The sequence below is a fragment of the Eublepharis macularius genome, chromosome 3, assembly GCF_028583425.1.
Source record: "Eublepharis macularius isolate TG4126 chromosome 3, MPM_Emac_v1.0, whole genome shotgun sequence".
Lineage (NCBI taxonomy): Eukaryota > Metazoa > Chordata > Lepidosauria > Squamata > Eublepharidae > Eublepharis > Eublepharis macularius.
The window spans coordinates 144,678,973-144,701,897 of NC_072792.1; the positions used below are offsets into that span (position 1 = coordinate 144,678,973).

The 22,925-nt window shown below is 43.4% G+C and overlaps 1 protein-coding gene across 1 annotated transcript; it reads left to right on the forward strand.

The window, feature by feature from the left end:
• Window positions 1-5,610: 5,610 nt before the first annotated feature.
• On the forward strand, window positions 5,611-22,863 carry LOC129325459 (phospholipase A2-like). Its single transcript, XM_054973112.1, has 4 exons — window positions 5,611-5,698; window positions 13,410-13,575; window positions 16,213-16,319; window positions 20,848-22,863. The coding sequence occupies exons 1-4, from the start codon at window positions 5,611-5,613 to the stop codon at window positions 21,036-21,038; spliced, it is 552 nt and encodes a 183-aa protein (XP_054829087.1). The 3' UTR covers window positions 21,039-22,863.
• Window positions 22,864-22,925: the final 62 nt, after the last annotated feature.

Here is a 22,925-nt window from a genome sequence, read left to right on the forward strand (position 1 = left end):
AGGGGTGACTTTACCGGGGGAGGAAGAGAAATGTGAATTTATAAGCAGTTAGATTAATTGATTGAGATATATATAGATATGTATAGGTTAACTGATAGAGAATAATTAATGATAAGGTTTAAATATGAGGATTGACTAACTAACAATATTTTCTTTCTTTGACAAGATTTATATGCACCAAACTGAATGTATAGAAGAGTTAAATTGATTGAGTATCTGAGGAGTTATATAGAATTACCATAAAAAGATGAAATGAGTAATATATAGAGAACAAATCAAATTGTTTGACTTAAATGTGGGAAATTTTTATGGTTTATGATATATAGGTTTATATAGAAATATTCAAAACTGGAAAATGGGATAAATTGTTTATCTAAAGACGTATAGTTTGGGTGTATAATAAGTAAGGGAGTTAAAGATGTACTGCTTAATATAATGGAGAACGTATATCTGTTTTAGATAGAGGAATTTAATAGAAGTAAGGGAAAAGGGACAGAGGGTGGGAAAGCTGTTGGAAGTCAACAAAAGGGGGGGAAAGGGAGGGGGTTAGAAACGGAAAATTAGGGGAAAATTGATTGTAATGCAAAAATAATAATGTTCTAACCCAATAAAAAACTTTTCAAAAAAAAGAGATGGGCACGAACCGCATTACGAACTTCAAAAACCCACGAAATTGGCGATCACGTGATTGCGATCCAGCGGTTCGTTATTGTCCACAGCCAACGAACCAGCGTTCGGGAGAGGCCTGGTTCGGTGCGTTTGGCCGTGGTTCGGGAAGCCAGACAGTCAGGCGCCAGCAATCAATTCCCCTGGCAACGGAGCCGGGGGAATGCCTGAACTCTGTCTGCGCTGCTTCTGTCGCCCTGGAAACCCGAATGGAAGCCCAGCTTACCTTGATTGGCAGGTCTTCCTTCCAACCACGGAGCTGCAAAGCGGTTACAAGTTGGGAGAAGACACCCAGGGGAGGGAGGGAGAAGGGGGTGTTCTGTAGCCATGGGCACTCCAATCTCATCCCTGCAAACCCTGATAGGCAGCTCTGACGGCCAAACACAGACCTCCTGCGTTGCTCAATGGGACCTGTGCTTATAAATAGCCGTGGGCTCCCAGGCTGGGTTTCACTTTCAGCGAGTAGTGGAGTGGGACAGAGCTCTTGCTTGCCACTTGCTAGCCTTTGGGGAGAGAGACAGAGAGTATAATTGAGCTTGGATTTTTGTGGAAGTTTCCTGGGGGCCTTGGATTGGAGAGGGTATAACTTCAAGATCCCTTTTGCAATCTTGTCCAAACTTGGGTGATGGCTATAGGAGAGCCTGCAAAAGACTCCCCAGGAATATGGGCTCTCTAAGTGCCACGGGGGCCATTCTGCACCCCATGAACTGCAAACCGGTTCGGCAACGGAAAATGTTCGTTGTGGTTCGCGATGTCGGGATCGTCGTTGGCACCAAACCATGAACCGCTGGTTCGTTAAATTTTTTTGGTTCGTGGCCATGTCTAGTCACCTTTCAGAGCCGATAGAAATAAGGCGGGGAGTCAGACAGGGCTGTATACTGGCCCCCCTTCTTTTTTAACTTATACCTTAATGATATGGTATCATATCTAAATAACCCAGAGTTCCATCTCTAAAAACTGGGGAACAGACATATTCCCATACTCCTCTACGCAGATGATGCAGTAATTCTCTCCAGGACCCCTATTGGCCTAAGGAGAGCTATGCACTTACTCATGCATTACTGCCAGGATAACACCTTAGAGTTTGCAGTTCATTCTTTCTCTCCTTCTCTCTAAAGGTGCAATAAAGTCCATAGATTGTAATATGAAACTGACATCCAACAGAGAATTTGCAGTTGATTCTTTCTCTCTTTCTCTCTAGGTGCAACAGCAAAAATGGATCCCAAAGGGAACAAAAACTTCTACAGGTAAGTGTCCTGGATGGTCATCGATCTTACATATTCATATTAATTATTCTTTTTCTTTTCCCTTTTTCTTTTTGCGGCAGGTGGAACTGGAATCACAGGAAACAAGTTCCACAGTCCCATCAAGGGCCAGCAAATGTGTCTTGTTTCACTGGACCAACTTCATCAGGGGATATTCATAAAGTCCATCCTGCATCCACTGACACACATGGAGACTCTCTTGTGTGTCAGCATTCGGCACACCCCGTGCTCTAGCCAGAGCACCAATCTGCTCTTGCTTTTCTTGTCCCTTTTTCTTCTCTTTGTCTCTTTCTCTCTCTGCTTCATGCTCCCCTCATAACTCCCTTTTCTTTCTCCTTCTGCCTCTTTTGTACATCTGTGGCTTTTTGTTTTTCAGTACTCTTCACTGGCACCTTCTAACTCAAGTTTTTTTCTGTGTGTGCATTTCTGTTGTGGGTTTTTTTTCTTTCTCATACTTGCAGCTTCATTGTGTGCTCCTGTTAGGGTTGCCAGCCTCCAGGTGGTGGCTGGAGATCTCCTGGAATTACAACTTATCTCCAGCCAACAGAGATCAGTTCTCCTGGAGAAAATGTCTGCTTTGGAGGGTGGACTGTATGACATTATGCCCTGCTGAGGCCCCTCCCCTCCCCAAGCCCCACTTTCTCCAGGTTCCACCCCAAAAATCTCCAGGAATTTCCCAACCTGGAGCTGGCAACCCTAGGTCCTGTGGTCTAATTGACCCTGTTAACTTTCTTTCTACTCTATATCTCTCTTGCTGTCAGGTGACACTCCCTTCGTCACAACCACAACCTCCCCCACCCCTTGAGTGTAATTAGAAACAGAAGGATTGAGCCAGGTCTGCAGGAATCTCACAGACAGTGTCTTGTTTTGCCAGCTTCTAGATGAAATCATCTTGGACTCTCTGAAACCAGTCTTTGATGCACTGTGATCTCTGTTCCATAATATTCATATACTGCCAACTCCTTCACAAACATGGATTTCTTTTAAACTCCAAAGGTAAGGTTCAGACAGATTTGTTTTATGTATTCTGAACCAAAAAGTTATTACCAAGTGTAGTGTATATAATATATTTCCATTTTCATCTAACATTTTTCTCCCTTATCCCTGGAGAGAAAAGGGCAATTTTTTTCCTCTCTGTTTTCAAAGTGTCTGGGACATTTAGTGTTTTTTTCTGATAACAATGAGTACAAGAAGCAGCATTTCAAGATCAAGCAAGAGGAAATGTAGTTTGCCAGGACCTTTGTTATTCTGCTTGGACTTGAAAGTCCTCATAACAATATTTGATGTTTGACTAGTGCTTCGGGTGGGTAATTGTATTAATCTGCAGTAGAAAAGCAAGACTGGACAGTAGCACCTTAAAGGCCAAAGAATTCCAGGGTATAAGCTTTTGAGCATCAAGCACCTTCATCTGATGAAGATTTGATGAAGGGAGCTTGACTCTTGAAAGCTTATATCCTGGAAATCTGATTGGACTTTAAGGTGCTACTGGACTCCAATCATGGACTTTAAGGTGCTACTGGACTCCAGTCATGCAGAATAGTACTTTCGTGTCCAGACCACTTCACATACATTGTCTTGCTGCAAGCCTTATACCAGCCTGGTAAGGTAGGTCAGTATTATTATATTGCAGCCCGTCACTTACCTAAAGCGTTTTGGTTTGTTGTTTGTTTTATTGTTTGTTTGTTTGTTTCACATATTTATATACCCCTTCCCCCCCAAAGCACAAGACTCAGAGCAGCTTACAAAATGACCGAAAATGCAAGATGAGCACAATCATTTAGACTTTTAACACATCAGAACGCATCTTGCTCACACCCCTATTGACCCCAAAATTCAAAACTGAAAAAACCCTACACCAGCAGAAGCCACCCAAAAAGAAACACACACAAAAAACCCCAGCTATAAAATACAAAAAGTTAAAATGGGGACAAAACAGGAAAAGGTGACAATCTGCAAGCCATGGATCACTAATGAGTCACCACTCATTCTCCTAGCCACTACGCTACATCATCACCATCATGGAAGATTTCTTGTAGTCTACAACTGGAGGTAAATTAATATGACACTATCATTGCCTTATCTATACACAGTGGGTCTGACTGAAGGGAAAAAACCCACAATATATCCCTTCTTATTTGTCATTCCCCCCCACGCCCAGCATTGATTGGACAAGTGTTTGTATTTGCCTTCCCAACAGCATTAGTGCTGTCAAACCAATTCTTCAATTAAATATTTCAGAGAGATAAAATACTAAACGACATCATGGAAAGGTTCTGGAAAATTCTGGACTAGCATGCTAAGATAGCAAATGAGACACACAGTACAGCTTGAGTTATCTAAAATTCATCTACATTATGGACATTTCTATATAAACCTAAATTGAAGTGTGTCTTCTGGCAGTATTGAACAAAGTAACATTGTAGTTGTGTGTGGAGAGAAGTGCTGGCTGGCTGCTAATGAGAGCTGCCAGAGGGGCACACCAGGTAGAAGCCAAGAACTGTTATGGGGTTCTGCATTCATAACTTCATTGCAAGAGGACAGGGGAGGTTGGGATAAGTATCAACCAGCCACATCATACAGGAAGGACATAAAAAGTGCCTTGCAAATTAGGCTGGGATCCAGCATCTACCATCCTCTTTCCAACTGCGCCATCCAGATGTTCCTAGATGCTTACAAGCAGGAAATACCCACATTCTGCCTGTCTTCCACAAATGGTACTGAACTTGGGAGTTCCCAGTTGGCTGTTGCAGATAAAATCCTTGTAGACCTAATCTCTATGTTGGATCTCTCACCTTGATGTCATTTTGTACTGTGGGGATAAGGAATGCATTTGGAGATTTGCTTCTGAATACACACTGGAATGTGAATATATGTCCACGTTTGATTTTTATACACAGTTTTCAGTTCAACCATCTGCATGCAGATCTCTGTTTACTCCTCCTCCTCCTCCTGCTCCACATTAAGCAATTTGAGTTGGGGTATTTTCTTGGGGAGGCAGTTAATGGGGTTTAACTATATTATGTCTGGTTTTAATTTAGAATTGTGAGTCTGCTTGAGTTACAAGATAGGATATAAATATTTTAATTAATAAATATTTCATTCAAAATTATTAATATTAATAATGTGCCCTTAAGGAAGTGAGGACAGCTAACATTTCAGTTATTTAGAGGAAAGAGATTACCATTTAAACTTTGGCAGTTTTTAAAAACTGCCTGTCTACTCAAAATTGACCCAGTTTATTAAAGTTAGACTGCAAAAGGCAGATGTTAAACTTCAGCAGTGAATCTACTAGGAGGGGTCATTTGGGGACTCTACGGAAACAGCTTAGGAAAGGAGCTCCAGCTCAGTGGCTTTGCTATCTAAACCTGTCCAAGAGACGGCTGTGCCAGTCTAATTCCCCTCAAGCAGCCCCTCCCAAAAAGACAACATGCAAATAAAGGCACTCTGAGTCCTGCTGGCAGGAAGAAACATCTTTAGAGAATTAAAGGACTTTCCTTAGGCTCTGAATAGGAAGCATTTGGAGCACAAAAAGAAGTGTCTCACCTCTAACCATAGAGATATATATTTAGTTCTGAGGGTAGACTGTGGAGTAGCAGGCCTAGAAAGATTGTTTATACACACCCACTCCTGTGGCTTAGTTTGACAGCAGAACGACAGGGCGACCATAGAGAGCCAGGCTATGAGTGTGCAAGAGAGAGGGTGGGCTTCACACCGAGCTGACCTCCCAATGGAGCCCTGGCTGGTGATGCTGCTGTTTTTGCAGGCAGGTGAGTACCAATCAGATTTTAAATGGTGTCACTGCTGACCTCATTGAAACACCTACACTTTTGTGCTTTGTCCTGTCTGCCTCACTTTATAAACTGGTTTCATTTTTGAACCTGATGCTATTGTTCTCAACCAGGGCAAGTGACACTTGAACAGGTGAGTGTGCTGATTTTTTTTTCATATTTGAAGTCCTAAAACAAATCCTGGGGTTTATTGGCTGACGCATAACAACTCTGCATTGTGTGAGCACATGAACACTGGAGACTAAACAGGTTCCATTGTGCTGATAAGTTCTGAAAGGTCCCAAGTGATGTAAAGTCTTATCCAGTGAAGTGTTCTTATTGCAGTTAAGTAGGGTTTGTTCCAGGACATTGCATTGAAGTTGAGACTGTCATAAGAGACTTGCAGCTGCTTCGGAGGAATTAGATCAATAGAAGGGCTTGGTCTTAGGTACCCTGGCATGTTGTATAGAAAGTTGCTCTGCACTCAGTCAGACCATTTGTCCATTTGGCTCAGAATGTTCTATTCTCTTAGCAGGAATCAAAAAGAAAAGGGTCTTTCCCACCACTTTCTACTGAGATCCTTTAACTAGTCAAGCACTGAACCAGTACTCTTATGTATGCAAACCATTTACTCCGCTTCTGAGCCATGCCCCTCTTGTGATTTTAACAACTTTTAAAAGAATAATTGGCTGCCTTTCTTTTTTCTGGAAATATCCTTTTGCTTCCCCCCACCCCCTCATGGTTTGACAAGTAACCTTTGAGTAAATCATTATACTCCAGAGGCAGCAGCAGGAAGGGGGGGCGGGGGGGGGGCGGAGAAACTTCAGGGAAGAAGGCAGGGTTTTTTTATTAAGGACATAGTAGCTGCCTCCTATGGCAGTACTTCCCCAGGACCAAGTGTGCATAAAGCAGAGCTGCATCCTGAAAGGCAGTTACTGCAAGGCGTTTTGATTGTTTGGAGATTCCACTATTGTATCTTAATGTCTGCCAATGTAAACTCCATCAGGCCAGGAAAGCTGAGGTCACCAATTCCTGTATAAATACGCACTTACATTTTTAAACAAGTGCCTATTTAGCAATCTGTATAGCTAGTTAATGACATAGGCCTATGTAAGAGAGCCATGCATAGGTTTTGTTAGTAGTATTGTCTCTGGCCATGCAACATATAGGGAATAATCTAACGGGATGGGTTAATCTAATGAATGCCAGTGTGGTGTAGAGTGTCTGACAAGGATCTGGGAGATGGTGATGCAAATCCCCCCAGCTATGAAATTCACTGTAGGTGACCATGAGCTAATCATATTCTCTCAGTCTAACCTACTAAACAGTGTAGTTGTATGATTAAAATGAGGAACGGAGAACCATGTATGTTACTTTGATCTTCTTGAAGAAGGGCAGTAATAAATGGATAAATTAGGTAACAGTAAAGATATAAATGCATAAATTAAATTAATAATTAACACAGCATTGAAAGCTGTAGGGTATCAGGGTGCAATCCTGAGGGCACTTTCCTGGAAGTAAGCCCTATTGAACATTATGGGACACTTCCCAGTAGACCTGCTTAAGAATGCCAGAAAATCAAAAATCAAAATAGTCTTGTGACAAAGATGAACAGATTTACTGTGGCAAAAGCATTTGTCGACTAGAACCTATTTTATTCTATCTGTCTTTATACCTGCTTTTCTACCCAAAGGATACCCACAGTGGCTTACAACTAGAGGTGGGCATGGACCAGGAAAACCCCCATGGACCACCGGCCCATGGTCTGCCAATTTTCACGGACCACCCCATTCATGGACCAGTTCGTCAGCCCATGGTCTGTCACTTCCAGCAGCCCTGGCTCCGCCTTCTTCACACCCAGAGAGCCCAAACTCACAGAGAATTTTCAGCAGCCTCTCCTCCAGCCACCTTCCAAGATCGGTCAAGATTGCATTTCGGACGTCTTGAATTACATGCCCCCAAAGTGGCCACCCCCAGGGAACTTCCAGTACATATTGGAGTCGTAAATGCCAATTGATTTGCATTGGCTAGCAGCACCAAAAAGTTGCAATGAGGCAAAATCAAACAGAAAAAGGTGGGGAAAGAGCCCCCAGTTTGGTGTAGTGGTCAGGAGTGCGGGACTGTAATCTGGAGAACTGGGTTTGATTCCTCACTCCTCCACTTGAAGCCAGCCAGGTGACCTTGGGTCAGTCACAGCTTCTAGGAGCTCTCTCAACCCAACCTACTTTACAGGGTGTTTTGTTGTGGAGATAATTATGACATACTTTGTAAACCGCTCTGAGTGGGTGTTAAGTCATCCTGAAGGGCAGTATATAAATTGAATGTTGTTGTTGTTGTTATTATTCACCACACAGACACCTTCCCAGCCATTGCCTAGGGAATGGGAGCTCTCTGCGCAGCAGGCAGAGCGGCCTATCAAGTTTTTAGGGGCTGCAAAAGGTCTGTGGACATGACCTCCATTGCCTAGGGAATTGATAGATTGGCACCAGGATGTCTGGACTCACAGACCACGGACCAGCCCAAACGGACCAAAATTCATGAAAAAGGTGAGTCCCATGAGCTGTGTGTTTGTGAACCACAAACTGGGCCAGACCATGTCTAGTTTAGATCCATTTTCTGGACCATGTGCACCTCTAATTACAGCACCATTCCCCCACCTCCATTTTATCATCATGTGAGATAGATTAGGCTGAGAGAAAGCACTTGGCCCAAGGTTACCCAGTGAGCTTCTGCAACAGAGTGGGCATTAAAAACAGGGACATCCAGGCTTCCACCGTCCTTGGACTTCTTGTAGAAATGTCTGAAAGCATGATAGCAATGCATCCTATAAGCCCAAGTGTGGAAAAATGCAAACCAAGAAAAGTAAAAGTTCAAAACCATTTTATTCCAAATTACATTATTATTAAATCAGAAGTCTTAATCAAAAACTGAGGCAGTGAATCATCCTCCCTGACATACACATACATTTGAGATGAACAGTCCCAGGATATAGACATCACAGAATAAGTGAAATTTATCTGTCAATTGTAGGTTATTATTTGGATATTTATACCTTGAGTTCCTCCCCAGTGGGGACCCAAAGCAGCTTAATTTTCACCCTTTCATTTTATTCTAACAACAGCTACCCTGTAGGGAAAGTTAGGCTTAGAGAGAATGACTGGCCCAAGGACACCCAGTGAGTGTTTGTGGCAGAGAGAGGATTCAAACCTGGACCTCCCATATCCTACTCTGACACTCTTACTCTAATCACTACACCACACTAGCTTTCTACTTCATCAAGTGTATAAAGCGCATTCTCAGTTGCTCACAGTTTACCTTTTCACCCTCTGTACCTATATATAATGAGCCCCATGGCGCAGAGTGGTAAGCTGCAGTACTGCAGTCCAAGCTCTACTCACGACCTGAGTTCAATCCTGGTGGAAGCCGGGTTCAAGTAGCTGGCTCAAGGTTGACTCAGCCTTCCATCCTTCCGAGGTCAGTAAAATGAGTACCCAGTTTCTTGGGGGTAAAGTGTAGATGACTGGGGAAGGCAATGGCAAACCACCCCATAACCAAAGTCTGCCAAGAAAACGTTGTGATGCGACATCCCCCCATGGGTCAGTAATGACTTGGTGCTTGCACAGGGGACTACCTTTACCTACCTATATACAATGTGGTCCAAATGTAATTAAACATCTGCAAAATTTGAATGCAAGGCTAAAAATGTACAGAAGATAAACATGGTGATGACAGTTTACAACAATAGTAATAATGATAATGCAGTCTAGCCAGGCTTGCCAAGCCAATTTAACATCTGTAGCATAAGAGGAACCCAAAATTGTGATTGATCCCTACTTCGGTAGAGTGTCAAGCTTTATAATAAATTCACATTCGTTGATTAATTTCACATCTTTGTATCAAAATAAATCAGTTCATGGCCATTTTCACATGGCCACGCACCCAGAAGATCGCGAGAAACTCAAGGCATAAAAGCGTCTTCCTGGCGCGATTTCCTGGCACAATTCCATTTAATGGCCCTTTTTCTGACATCCTCAGGCCATTAAAGGGGATCGTGCCAGGAGATCATGCTAGGAAGATGCTTCATGCTGTGAGTTTGCGCGATCTCCCGGGGTGCATGTGAAGACGGCCCATCTTTAATATGCTAGAAGACTCCTTTCTATTTACAGCTTTGAAAGCGCATTCCAGTAGGAATGTAATCACTTTTATTTATTTCTCTATTTATTAATTTACATACTTCATTGTGACCTTTCTCTCTGAAACTCAAGGAGGATTACAAAATATAAAAACCAATACAATCAGACAGCATAAGACATCCAAAAACAAAGCAGAAGGACTAGGATTACAGAATTAGAAAACCAGGACAAACAAAACTGTCTAAGATATGACATACCATAAACAATATAGAGAGCGGATAGGTTCAAAGGTAGAAAGCAATGCAGTAAAAGCGAGATTTATATACCATAAATACTATAATAGACTACAATGCTATTCCCTTATAGAAGCATGCTCCTAGACCATTCCAGTATATTGCAGTTTTGATCCCTTTATACAAACGTCTTCCTGAAACATTTCTGTTGAGTGCAAAGATGGGCCAGGGAAGAGGGAAGGAGGGAATTCCTGCATAACAAATATAATCCCAAAATATGAAGAGAAATTGTAGGATTAAACTCACACTCTCTCTCTCTCGAGTTGGCAAAATTTGTGGCTCCTCTCTGGTCACGCATTGATGGCAAAGAGCGGCAGGCAAGCTGGCAGTGGCACAGCAACCCCCGTTAGAAGGAATTCTTTCTTTGTGGACAAATAAGTGAAAGTGTGATGTATGTTTTTCCCTCTGAGCTTTTCTAGACTGAGAACTATAGTTTGAAATTTGTAATTATATTGAACATACTAAGGTTCTGTATGTTATTAATACTTTGCTTTGCAAATATGAATATGGTTCTTTCAGTACAATTTGCTACAGGAAGGCTTTGCTTCATACTCCTACAAAAGGAAAGGACTCATCAGCTCACCTGGAATCTGAACCTCCCCCAGCCCATTTTCGTCTGAGCAATTTATTAACTATGTATCTGAGTAATGCTTTAATTGCACCAAGGCCCTCAGAGGCTGCCTGGCTCTGTAACATTAACATACCTGACCGTTATGATCCAGATACAGCTGCCATTGTTAGTTTCTGCCTTTGCTAACAACAGAGCTATTGTATGTCTTTGGTTCCAAAAATGAGGACTGAATACTGTGTCATAGACAAAAGCTATTACATTTTCTGGAATGCATATTTGATCTGCACAGAATGTTCTGAAGAACGGTTGCAAGTCTACATAAAACCACCACCTTCAGCTGGAAGGTTGTATTTGTTTTTGAAGCAATGCCTTGGTTAAAGCCAGTGTTTGAAAATGATGTAGGCTCTTCCAGTTCACACTGCAAAATTACTTCTATTTTTGAATGCTTTTAACTATGTGTATTTCAGGTAAATATTTAAGTCATATGAGCTGGTTCCAGAGAGGGGCTGTAATTGAAGATTTTCTGTTTCGTGAACACTTATATTGTTTATAAATACAAAATGAAAGAAAGAACTTAAAGAACTCTGTATTTGAGTTGTGTGTGCAAGTGTGTACAATATTCTGGTTAATTTAAGTATGTGGACTGAAGCATGGAGAAGCTTCTGCAGGCAGGGAAACCAGGGTCGGCAGCTCATCCAGCAATAATTGGATAAGCTGGATTTGTTTCTTATACCGAGATCCTCATATTATTTATTTATTTATTTGGTTGGTTTGTTGTAGTCCACCTAGTCTGCCTTTCTCACTCAAGGCACATTACACAGGGTAAATCAATACAATCCGATAAACAAAGCAATAGGGTTTTTGTCTTGCTGAAAACTGGAACCAGCCAGAAATCTGAAAACAGAACTGAAGCAAAGCACAGATGAACATGATGTATTAAACAATGCAAAAATGACACAGTAGGATCCTACTTACAGCATTGCAACAGGCAGTGTGAGCTATACCTGTAAGACAATTCTGCTGTAATAATCTGAAGTATGCAGGTCTGAGTTTTTTGCTGCATCCCCTCAACACTTCCTCCATCGGAACTTCATTCTCTTATCCTATTCCTTGGCAACTGTGCTGAAAGAATTAGTGAAATCATAGGCTTGGATATGGATACCACAGAGGATTTCTGCAGACAGAAGGGATTTCCATCTGTAGAGCAGGACTTCCTCATGTCCCCTTCTGGCTGCGGTCCTAAATGCTTCCTGAAATGCTGCTCTGGGAGGAGCTTGGAAACAGCCCAAGGTTTCGCATCATGGGAGGGGGAATTGATGACAATCCCCCTTCTGCCTGTGGAAATCCTTTGCAGGATCCAGTCCATGGGAAATGATACACATGCCTCAGAGCAATTGCTTTAGGGAGCACAACCCCCCCCCCCGCCGCCCCCCACTGCAGTCACTGGTGATTTCTCCCATAGGTTGTTAGTGGGGAAGGATGATAGTGTCTTCAAGATGGCACCGTTTCAGCATGTAAGTCGACTGCCTGCTGCTTCCTAGGACAGTTTCTTCAGACATACAAACCGCGTTCATGGAGATTGTTGTCTGCATGCTGCTGAGTCATTAAACATTTGTGGATTGTAGTGGGTTTATATTTAAATATCATCTTAGCAAAAGTGCTACCTTCTTCCTGCTCCCCCTACCATCCCTGAGTTCTTACCTGGCTACACCTAGATGTTTTAGAAATTCATCAGAAGGGCAAACACTGAACGTTCCTCCTCGAGCCACGGCCTGCAGCATTCCGACTCAGGGTTTCAGATTAAGAGAGAGGCTCCCCTATCATGGCTCATCTTCCAGTGGCAGTATCTCTCTCCCTCTGGCACAGCACTTGTGATTCTGTGAAGAGGGGCAGTCCCAAGCTGCCATATGAGAGACCGGGATGGAGGGATAATTCTTTCGGCAGACAGTTGTCGGTGTTCTCACAGTGGATCAGACCCCCTTAGAAAGTCATGGTTCCTGCCTTATTTTGCTGGGCCCTTCAGAACTGTTAGGTGTCTGCCATTCAAGTTCTAAGGACTTTTCCCATTCAAGTAGTTAAAGCAGTTAGTTGCAGTGTGAGTGTAAAACCTGCCTTGGCCAGAATTTGCAGTACGAATACTTCCCCGCATCCTCTCCCATCTTAAAAATATGTCTTGTTAACCAATATACCAAGCAGTGCTGGATTAAGATTTGCTAAGGCCTTACTCTAGGTCAAGTTTTACAGACCCCATAGCATTAGCAAAAAATTGGTAATTTAGTAATTTTTAGTAATATTTTTATTTGGAGGACCCTCATAATCTGAGATCCTTAGCTGTAGTTTACTTAGTTTGTCCATAAATCTGGCTCTGACAGCAGGAGAGAGGTTAATTATACTTTTCAGGGTTTGAGCTTTTTCTGGATCTGCGTGTTTAACTGTGGTTGATTGGATATCAGTCCACAACCCACTCCATTTTCTTGCTTATTTGCTAGCGTTATGCATGCTTTCGGAAGCATTTGATTGCAGAGAAATATCAGATACCTCAGATGTAGATATTTCAAGGAGGCTGTATGTTTACAATAGCAATATGAGTCGTACTGGATTTCTGAAGGGCTGTGCATTCTGAATTGGAAGTGGGAGAATGTAAAGAAGTAAACTCATGTTCCTGTCATGGTTTAAACAAATACAATAAAAACCATATCCTTTTGCCTTTGCAGTTTGGAATGGCGTTCTTGGGAAAACCCATTCTTTGCACAAAAGAGGACTCCTTGAGTTATCAGGAACCATAAAATGTGGCACAGGGAGAAATCCTTTGGCATATCTAGGTTATGGATGCTACTGTGGCCTGGGAGGACATGGCTGGCCTAAGGATAAAACAGACTGGTAAGAACATCAGCTGTTTCCCCAAGTGTCATGTTTGTCTTTCCACAAAAGAATCCATCCCACTTTAATGCCCTTTAAAGGATGGCAGCTTTATCTATGAACAAAAGTGATTCTGGGAAGCCCTATAAGTAGCAGCACAGCCCAACAACAAATGTACTTAGTGGTGAACAGCAAAAGAAGCAGATGATGTGACAAGTTTAGAACACAACCTGGCCTTTATTATGCTGGATGAAATTACCATGTTGCTAAATTGAGAATGAAGTAGGAGACAAAGTATGCTGCTGTGCCCTGCCCCTTAACTGATTTTGAAATTGCTGGAGCTTTGCTAGGGGTAATTGTAATTTAACTCTGACTTCACTGAGAAAAATGTCACACTCAGGGCCAAGCTACAAGTGACGAATGACACTTGAACGGCAAGTGTATTTCTCCCTGTTCACTTGCCCTGCACTCAATCCACTTGCCGTTCAAGTGTCATTCGTCACTTGTAGCTTCACCCTCAGGCTTACTGGTGCTCTTAGCACTGTTTATTTGAGTACCATCTACGTGGAAGTTTCCTACAACCCGTTTGATCCTTTAGTGCAAATCTGGACGTACTGAAAGTGACATGCTGTTTCTTCTACTAACAACACACCTTCTGTGCTGTGTGTGGCTTATGAGTTTTTCTTGTTGCTGATTATTCCTATGATCTACAAGAAAGCATGCAAAAGCACTGTTGCGCTGTCATATCTGGCATAATCTTGTGTACTTTAGCTGAAGTGGGATGAATAAGAGCATGATGAATAGCTCCTCTAGATGAATGTGGCAGGTGGCACACCGATGTGATGGATGCAGGAACAAGATATGGTGCCAACACTACATCTTGTGTAGGTGGCACAAGGCCCAGGTCAAATAGCCACTTGGGGTTTCTAAAAAATGCCACATTTGCTGATGAATTAGGTTCTCAGGGATGAAACCCTCAGGTAAAAAATAAAAAAAGTCCAGTAGCACCTTTAAGACTAACCAATTTTATTGTAGCATAAGCTTTCGAGAATCACGTTCTCTTCGTCAGATGCATGGAGGGCAGAAGGAAACTGGTCAAATATAGAGGAGGAGAGGGGAGGGGAGGGGGAGGGGGGAGGAGCAGAGGGGGGATGTAAACAACTCCTTTGATATGGAGATGCAGACAGCTCCTTTTGGTGTGGGGATCAGTTTGCTTGTGTAAAGGTTCAAAGGAGTTTGCCATGTTAGTCTGTAGTAGCAAAATCAAAAAGAGTTCAGCAGCACCACCTAGACTATCCAATTCCACTGCAGCACAAGCCTTCGATAACCACAGTCCTCCCCGCCAGATGCATCTGACAAAGAGAACTGTGGTCCTCGAAAGCCCACGCCAGGTGCCACTGGACTCCCCCTGACCCCGCCTCTGTAAAGGAAATCAGTTACCTGTGATAATGAGATAACCATTCATAGTCCCTATTCAGTCCCAGCTTGACAGAGTCAAATTTGCATATGAATTCCAATTCAGCAGCTTCCCGTTGGATTTTGTTTTTGAAAGGTTTCTGTTGAACTACAGCGACCTTTAAGTCTTTGATGGAATGTCCTGGTAGATTGAAGTGTTCTCCCACTGGTTTCTGGACATTGCCATTTCTAATGTCAGATTTGTGTCCATTTATTCTTTTGCATAGAGGTTGGCTGGTTTGTCCAATGTACAGAGCAGAAGGACATTGTTGGCACATGAGGGCATATATCAGATTGGAGGATGAGCAGCTGTAAGAGCCAGAGACAGTGTAGTTGATGCCATTGGGTCCTGTAATTGTATTCCCTGGGTAGATATAGGGGCAGAGCTGGCATCTGGGTCTGTTGCAGGGCCTGGTTCCTGTGCTGGTGACTCTGCTAGCCGATTCATGATTGTAAGTGAGAAGTTGTTTAAGGTTGGGGGGCTGTCTGTAGGCAAGGAAAGGTCTTCCACCCAGGCGGACTTGGAGCAATGTTGCAATTGCAATACAATTACAGGACCCAATGGCATCAACTACACTGTCTCCAAAAGGAGCTGTCTGCATCTCCATATCAAAGGAGTTGTTTACATCCCCCCTCTCCTCCTCCCCCCCTCCCCTCCCCTCTCCTCCTCTATATTTGACCAGTTTCCTTCTGCCCTCCATGCATCTGACGAAGAGAACGTGATTCTTGAAAGCTTATGCTACAATAAAATTGGTTAGTCTTAAAGGTGCTACTGGACTCTTTTTTATTTTGCTACTACAGACTAACACGGCTAACTCCTCTGGATCTATGATCAGGTATAAAACATTTGCAAAACTCTGTGTAGCCCACTCTTAGTGAATGGCATGCATGTAAATAGTAACTTTGTCTCCTGACTTAACCCACACACTTGAAGCATGGCTGCTCCTGCCTGTTCAGCTTTACACGTTAGGTCACATGATTGTTGGCATGCACAGATTTCTCTCCCCCCCCCCCAAATCGTGTCATAAGAGATGCAAGGCTTGCATTCAGAATCCATTTGCTTCCTGCCTTTCTACCTTCTCAAGTCAGACAACTCACAAATATACATATTAAAAACATTAAACATCAAAAAACAATTGCCAAATGGGCCCTTGGATATTCTTACAAATATAACATGTACAAATCAGTCTTTGTTGCCGAAAGGTGTTGCCACGGGCATGACTGCTGTTATGGCTTTGCAGAAGAGCAAGGTTGTAGTCCCAAGACAACTAGGTACAGATGGACCTGCAGGCGCAATACTGTGGTATGTGGTAAGGAACAAACTTTGATTTCCTTGTAGAGTATAGCTGTATTTTATTCACTTTATCATGAGGGAGCCTTTTCAGGGGTGGAGGAGGCAAACAGGTTTCAGGAGGAAGATTCACAGCAAGCATTCGAGGCTTGCTCTTGTGTATATTTCAGTTTAAACAGTGAAAAAATGTACATTTAAAAACAATTTTTTGTGGTTATTTCTTTTATATTCCAGAATAACTAGTATTCCGAAGAGTAAATCACATGTGATCTGAAACATGGCAATAAGGGAAGCTATCCCCTTCATTTTTATCGTTAACAATGGCCAGTTCACAGATTCATGCATCCCTAATGTGTCTGGGAGTTCCATGCTCAGAATTTAATTCCCAGGCCCACATGGACTCAATTTGAATTGGGACTAGGGGTGTGCAGTTCGGGAATCCGAATCCCGAAAAAATCCCGAATCACCCTGATTCGGGGTAATTCAGGGAATCCCGAATCGATTTGGGGAATCCCGAATCGGCATGCCCCGAATCGATTCGGGGCGATTCGGGAAAGCTTTTTCAATGGGAAAAAGCCTCCCCAGGATTCTCTGAAGCCTGGGGGAGGCATTTTCCCACTGAATCAAGCCAAAATTGGTGGGAGCCTTCTTCTAACTCCCCTCTAACAACTCCCCAAGTTTCAGACAGATTGGACTTTGGGGGGCCATGTTATGGCCCCCCAAACCAGGTCCCCCTATCCTCGCCTTAAAAAAGGGCATAGCTTTAGGTTGCTGCTGCTAATCTCCTATTTTGTGCTTGCTGCTGCTGATCTCCATTATTTCCTATGGGGCTTCCTTTGCCCCATGCAAAATGCCCCCCTACCCTCAGGGGCCCTTCTCCCACCTTTCCTCCCACCCCCACCAAGGCTCAGCCTGCTCCCACTTGGGGGGCATTTCATGGCCTCCCTAAGTAGGTGCGCTTTTCTCTACTACTTACAGCTGGGGGAGGCTTGTCTTGCCAGGGGTGGCATTTTGCATGCAAAATGCCCCCCAACCCTCAGGGTCCCTTCTCCCACCTTTCCTCCCACCCCCACCAATGCTCAGCCAGCTCCCACTTGGAGGGGCCATCTCATGGCCTCCCCAAGTAGGCGCTCTCAGCCCCCAAAGCCCACCCCCTACAGCCCCACACAAACCCAATCCCCCCCAGCTGCCACACACAGACCCAAATCCCCACATTAGCCCCTCACATACCTAAATCCACCCCCAGCAGCCCTACACCCATAACCCCAGGAACAGGCTGGCCAGCCCTCCCCCTTTGTTCCCTATGTTGGGAACTTCTAAACTCTCTTTCCCAGGGCAATTCCGCACAGCCCAGGGGTGCCACAATGGTGGGCAAACTTCTGAGTGCCAACTTGTCCCTGGGAAAGAGCACCTGACCTGACACACAGACAACCACCCCCTGACACCCCCACCACCTACAGAGGAGGCTGGCCAGCCTCCCCATTGTTCCCTATGATGGGAACCAACTGCACAACAAAGAATAAAACACAAACTACACAAAATACAGTTCTTAAAAAATTATTTTCTCCCTTTCAAAGTACAAGTAGGCAAAGCATTATGACACATTACACCAGCAGTCCCCCACACAGAAAAATAACACAACTCTCACTTAACATCAGAGAATCACAAAAACACTATTCCTGTCAAAAACACTTTATTTCTTTAACTGCTTTAGGTTACACAGTAGGAGGGCATAACAGGGCATGATAGCAGTGTACTACACAAAGTAATACAACCCTCTTCACCATTTTTGACAGCAATTGTGTTTGGGTGATTCTCTGATGTGAAGTGAGTTGTGTTATTTTTGTGTACTTTACTTTACTTTAATTGAATTTTTATACCGCCCATCTCCCGAAGGACTCAGGGCGGTGTACAGCAAAAGTAAAACATACAAATATAAAACAATAAGAATATAAAATATAAACATATTAAATAATTTAACTAAAAACAGGACAATTCACTTAAAACACATTTAGGCCAGCCCCGCTTGTTGGAACAATAATGTCTTAAGGGCACAGTGAAAGTTGTGTAGGTCAGGGACCATACGTATCTCCGGGGGCAATTCATTCCAGAGGGCAGGTGCCCCAACAGAGAAAGCTCTCCCAGTGTAGTACACTGCTTTCATGCCCTGTTGTGCCTTCCTACTGTGTAACCTAAAGCAGTTAAAGAAATAAAGTGCTTTTGACAGCAATTTTTGGGGTGATTCTTTAATATGAAGTGAGTTGTGTTATTTTTGTGTAAGATACTGCTGCCATGCTCTTTGGTGTGCCCCCCTGCTGTGTAACCTAAAGCTGTTCAAGAAATAAAGTGTTTATGACAGGAATTGTGTTTTTATGATTCTCTGATGTTAAGTGAGTTGTGTTAATTTTTCTGTGTGGGGGACTGCTGGTGTAATGTGTCATAATGCTTTGCCTACTTGTACTTCGAAAGGGAGAAAATAATTTTTTAAAAACTTTATTTTGTGTTGTTCGTGTTTTATTCTTTGTTGTGCAGTTGGTTCCCATCGTAGGGAACAATGGGGCAGGCTGGCCAGCCTTCTCTGTAGGTGGTGGGGGTGTCAGGGGGTGGTTGTCTGTGTGTCAGGTGCTCTGTCCCAGGGACAAGTTGGCACTCAGAAGTTTGCCCACCATTGTGGCACCCCTGGGCTGTGCGGAATTGCCCTGGGAAAGAGAGTTTGGAAGTTCCCAGCATAGGGAACAAAGGGGGAGGGCTGGTCAGCCTGTTCCTGGGGTTATGGGTGTGGGGAGCTGGGGGTGGATTTGGGTCAGTGAGGGGATAATGTGGGGATTTGGGTCTGTGTATGGCAGCTGGGGTGGGGAATTGGGTTTGTGTGGGGCAGTGGGGGTGGGCTTTGGGGGCTGAGAGCACCTACTTGGGGAGGCCATGAGATGGCCCCCCCAAGTGGGAGCAGGCTGAACCTTGGTGGGGGCTGGGAGTAGAGGTGGGAGAAGGGCCCCAGAGGGTTGGGGGGCATTTTGCATGCTAAATGCCGCCCCTGGCAAGACTAGCCTCCCCCAGGTGGAATTGGTGGAGAACAGAGCACCTACTTGGGGAGGCCATGAAATGCCCCCCCCCAAGTGGGAGCAGGCTGAGCCTTGGTGGGGGGTGGGAGGAAAGGTGGGAGAAGGGCCCCTGAGGGTAGGGGGGCATTTTGCATGCAAAATGCCACCCCTGGCAAGACAAGCTTCCCCCAGCTGTAAGTGGTAGAGAACAGAGCACCTACCTTGGGAGGCCATGAAATGCCCCCCCCCAAGTGGGAGCAGGCTGAGCCTTGGTGGGGGGTGGGAGGAAAGGTGGGAGAAGAGCCCCTGAGGGTTGGGGGGCATTTTGCATGCAAAATGCCACCCCTGGCAAAGGAAGCCTGCCTCTTCATTTTTTCCCCATAGGAAAAAATGAATGAAGATCAGCAGCAGCAACCTAAAGCTATGCCCTTTTTTAAGGCGAGGATAGGGGGACCTGGTTTGGGGGGCCATAACAGGGCACCCCAAAGTCCAATCGTTCTGAAACTTGGGGGGTTGTTAGAGGGGAGTTAGAGGAAGGCCCCCACCAATTTTGGCTTGATTCAGTGGGAAAATGCCTCCCCCAGGCTTCAGAGAAGCCTGGGGGAGGCTTTTTCCTATTGAAAAAGCTTTCCCGAATCATCCCGAATCATCCCGAATTGCCATTCCCGAATCGGCTTGGCGATTCGGGATCCGACTATTCCCGAATTGGCTTCTCGATTCGGGTATAAGCCTTTGCACACCCCTAATTGGGACCATGGCGCATAGGGAGAGGAGGTTTAAAACTTCTGTCCCTACCTTCTTCCTTTACCTGAAATGACCTCAGGAAGCTGCAATTGGCCCTGTTGGAGTAGCTAAGCAAAGACTGGTTCTTCAGGGACATTTTAGTTTGGTAAAACAGCACAAGAGGGAGAGTGTATGCCCTTTCTGACTCTGCACCACTGTCCTGATCTGAATAAGGCCCCTGCATGCCTGGGAATTAAGCTGTAAGCCCATCTGTTCAACCGGACTCATTGGGAACATAAGGACTTTGCAACATGTGAATTGGCCCTTGATTGGCATTCTTGATTCTCAAATTCCAGGATGAATTTGTCATGCAAAGACCAGGAGAAAACATAATGCAAACAATGAAAGCAACAATATACATAGACTGTATGTGATGATGTCTCACTTTAACGAATGCGTTATGCAGAATAGAAGTTATGGAACACAAGGAACAACAAGCTCATTGTTTTCTTTGGTACATATCAATTGACAAGATTCTTCTCAAAAAGGCAAATATAATGTTTCCCAATCATTTTGAATTAAGAAAAGTCAAGAAGGTAGTTAAAATTGGTAAACAAACTCTTTCTCTTTCTATCCATTTTCAGGACAATTGTACCTCCCAAAAGTAGAGTTATTCAATAACAAATGCCAAGAATGGAGAAACACTGTAAAGTTATTTGCTAGCTCTTCTGATTGGATCTTCCGTTCAGCCCTATCTACTGAAACTGTCTTTCTTTCTTTCAGATATAGTGCTAGACAGATGTCAACAAATAGTGTGCCAATGCGACAGAGATGCAGCTGAATGTTGGCGATCTGCTGCTTTTAACTGGCGCTATATCCTCTGGCCAAATTTTTTATGTGGCCAAACTCATCCCATGTGCACCTATAATGTTAATGAGGATGGCAAGAGACGTAGAAAGATTTTTAAAAATTAACATGGGACTTTTTCTTGTGGACTTTGTATATGCTTCAAGATAGCAGCTGAAGATACAACCTTCTGAATTGTTTGAGTGTCATCTCAGATCCTGAAACTACATCTAATCTATACTACAGAAGTGGTTCCAAAATGCCTGCTGGTATCTTTTTAAAAGTGGCCTCTGATTCTAGTTTAGATAACTACTGTATACTTGGTTGGTCACTTTTGTTTATGTCCTGATATAACTTGTGGCAAGACACTTGTCATATGTACAGTAATTCAGCATAATGTCACAAATGATTCTGTGCACTTTTTAAAGAAGTAACTTTTGCAGGATGTCAAAGTGCAATCTGCTCTCATAAAACAGAATTTTCTATCTGTGCTCAAAAATAAGAGAGAACAGAGTTATGCTCCATAGACATATGAATTGGCCTTCATATCATATCATATCATATCATATCATATCATATCATATCATATCATATCATATCATATCATATCATATCATATCATATCATATCAAAAGCCCTAAACTAACATGCTGGGGCGGATATTCTGGCATGTTATTAATTCATTCTTGAAGATGCTTTCGTATATGTAAGTAGGCTGTCTGGAAGCAAAGTTGCTAGTCTGCCATACTACATGATAGATAGCCACAGGTCCCAGATCACCAATTCCATTCTGCAGTGAATGCACGCACAGAAACATGTGCATGTGGGAAAGGCCCCCCAAATAATTATTGTCCTACAGAACCCATAAGAAAGTCTTTATTTATGTTGGATGTTGCTTTGAGGGGCAATATTCTTCTCCAGGGTAGCATTTTGTGTTATTTTTGTAGCAAATTTTTATAGCCAGCAAGGACATTTTTCATAAATGCAAGTTGTTCCTGGAACATGTCTCCACATCTCAAACTGCTTACTCTTTCCCTACTCTGTACTTCCTTCCTCCTCCACAAACGTAAGATCACATTAAAACTCTATGCAGAGTACAGAGAATTAGCGCTGTTAAAACAAAGCCCAAAATGGCAGAGACTATGCAGCCTCCATCCAACGACAATGATGGGGAACAAAAGGACTAAAAAGAAGGGGAGGGCAAAAAGGGGCTGGAATCTTCCCAGAACTGCCATTAGAGAGCCACTTTTGCCATCTGAACACTAACTTCTTGTGGCTGGAGAAGACACCATGAAGCTGATTGGTATATTTTTTCCTTAATGAACTAATCAAGCACCTCAGCAATTTTATGAACAATTTGTATGTCCATGCATAAGATCACTACTGTGAGTGAGGTCTGGGCTCAGATATCCATAGAAATTTGTAATATACTTGGTAACAGCTTGAAGGATTCATAGCTTCATAGGGAAGCAAAGTATATAGCAAACTGTTTTAGTCATTGCCTGTTAGATTCCAGCACATATACACGTCACATACCTCACAATGCTTCACTTGCACCTCGCAAATGGATGAATATCCATCAGCTTAGTGCAGAACTGCCCGCAAAAGGAATGCAATGAAATTGTGAAGGTCACTTCTGTTATGGAAAGGCAGTTGCAGAAGTGGTTCCTCTGGAGCAAGAGTATTTCTGGAGCAAAGTATTTCACTCTTCTTGTGCTTGCTGCTTTTCTGTTACAGTGCCTGCCCCCAAACCACTCCCCCTCTCCTAGTGATCCAGATGTGTGTGTCTTAAGACTTATAATATGAATGGAAACTTGTATTTGTTAGACTAGGCATTTGCTTTCTGCTCTGCAATGTATCCTTTATTAAGAACATTCCAAAGGGCTCAAATGCAGTTTTTACTGTCGTAACCGTATGTGGAAAACAGTCTGTGGAAGTGAGTGGGAATGCTGTGCTGACAAAGGCCTTCATTTTTTTATACCCTTGTTTTTGTTATAAATAAATGTTACCTCTTC

Bases quoted from the DNA above. Each gene is read 5' to 3' on its own strand.
- LOC129325459 (XM_054973112.1), top strand. From the start codon at position 5,611: ATGAGTGTGCAAGAGAGAGGGTGGGCTTCACACCGAGCTGACCTCCCA. The intron at 5,699-13,409 runs GTGAGTACCAAT...TTGCCTTTGCAG, and splicing joins GCTGCTGTTTTTGCAGGCAG to TTTGGAATGGCGTTCTTGGG. The intron at 13,576-16,212 runs GTAAGAACATCA...TGTTGCCGAAAG, and splicing joins CCTAAGGATAAAACAGACTG to GTGTTGCCACGGGCATGACT.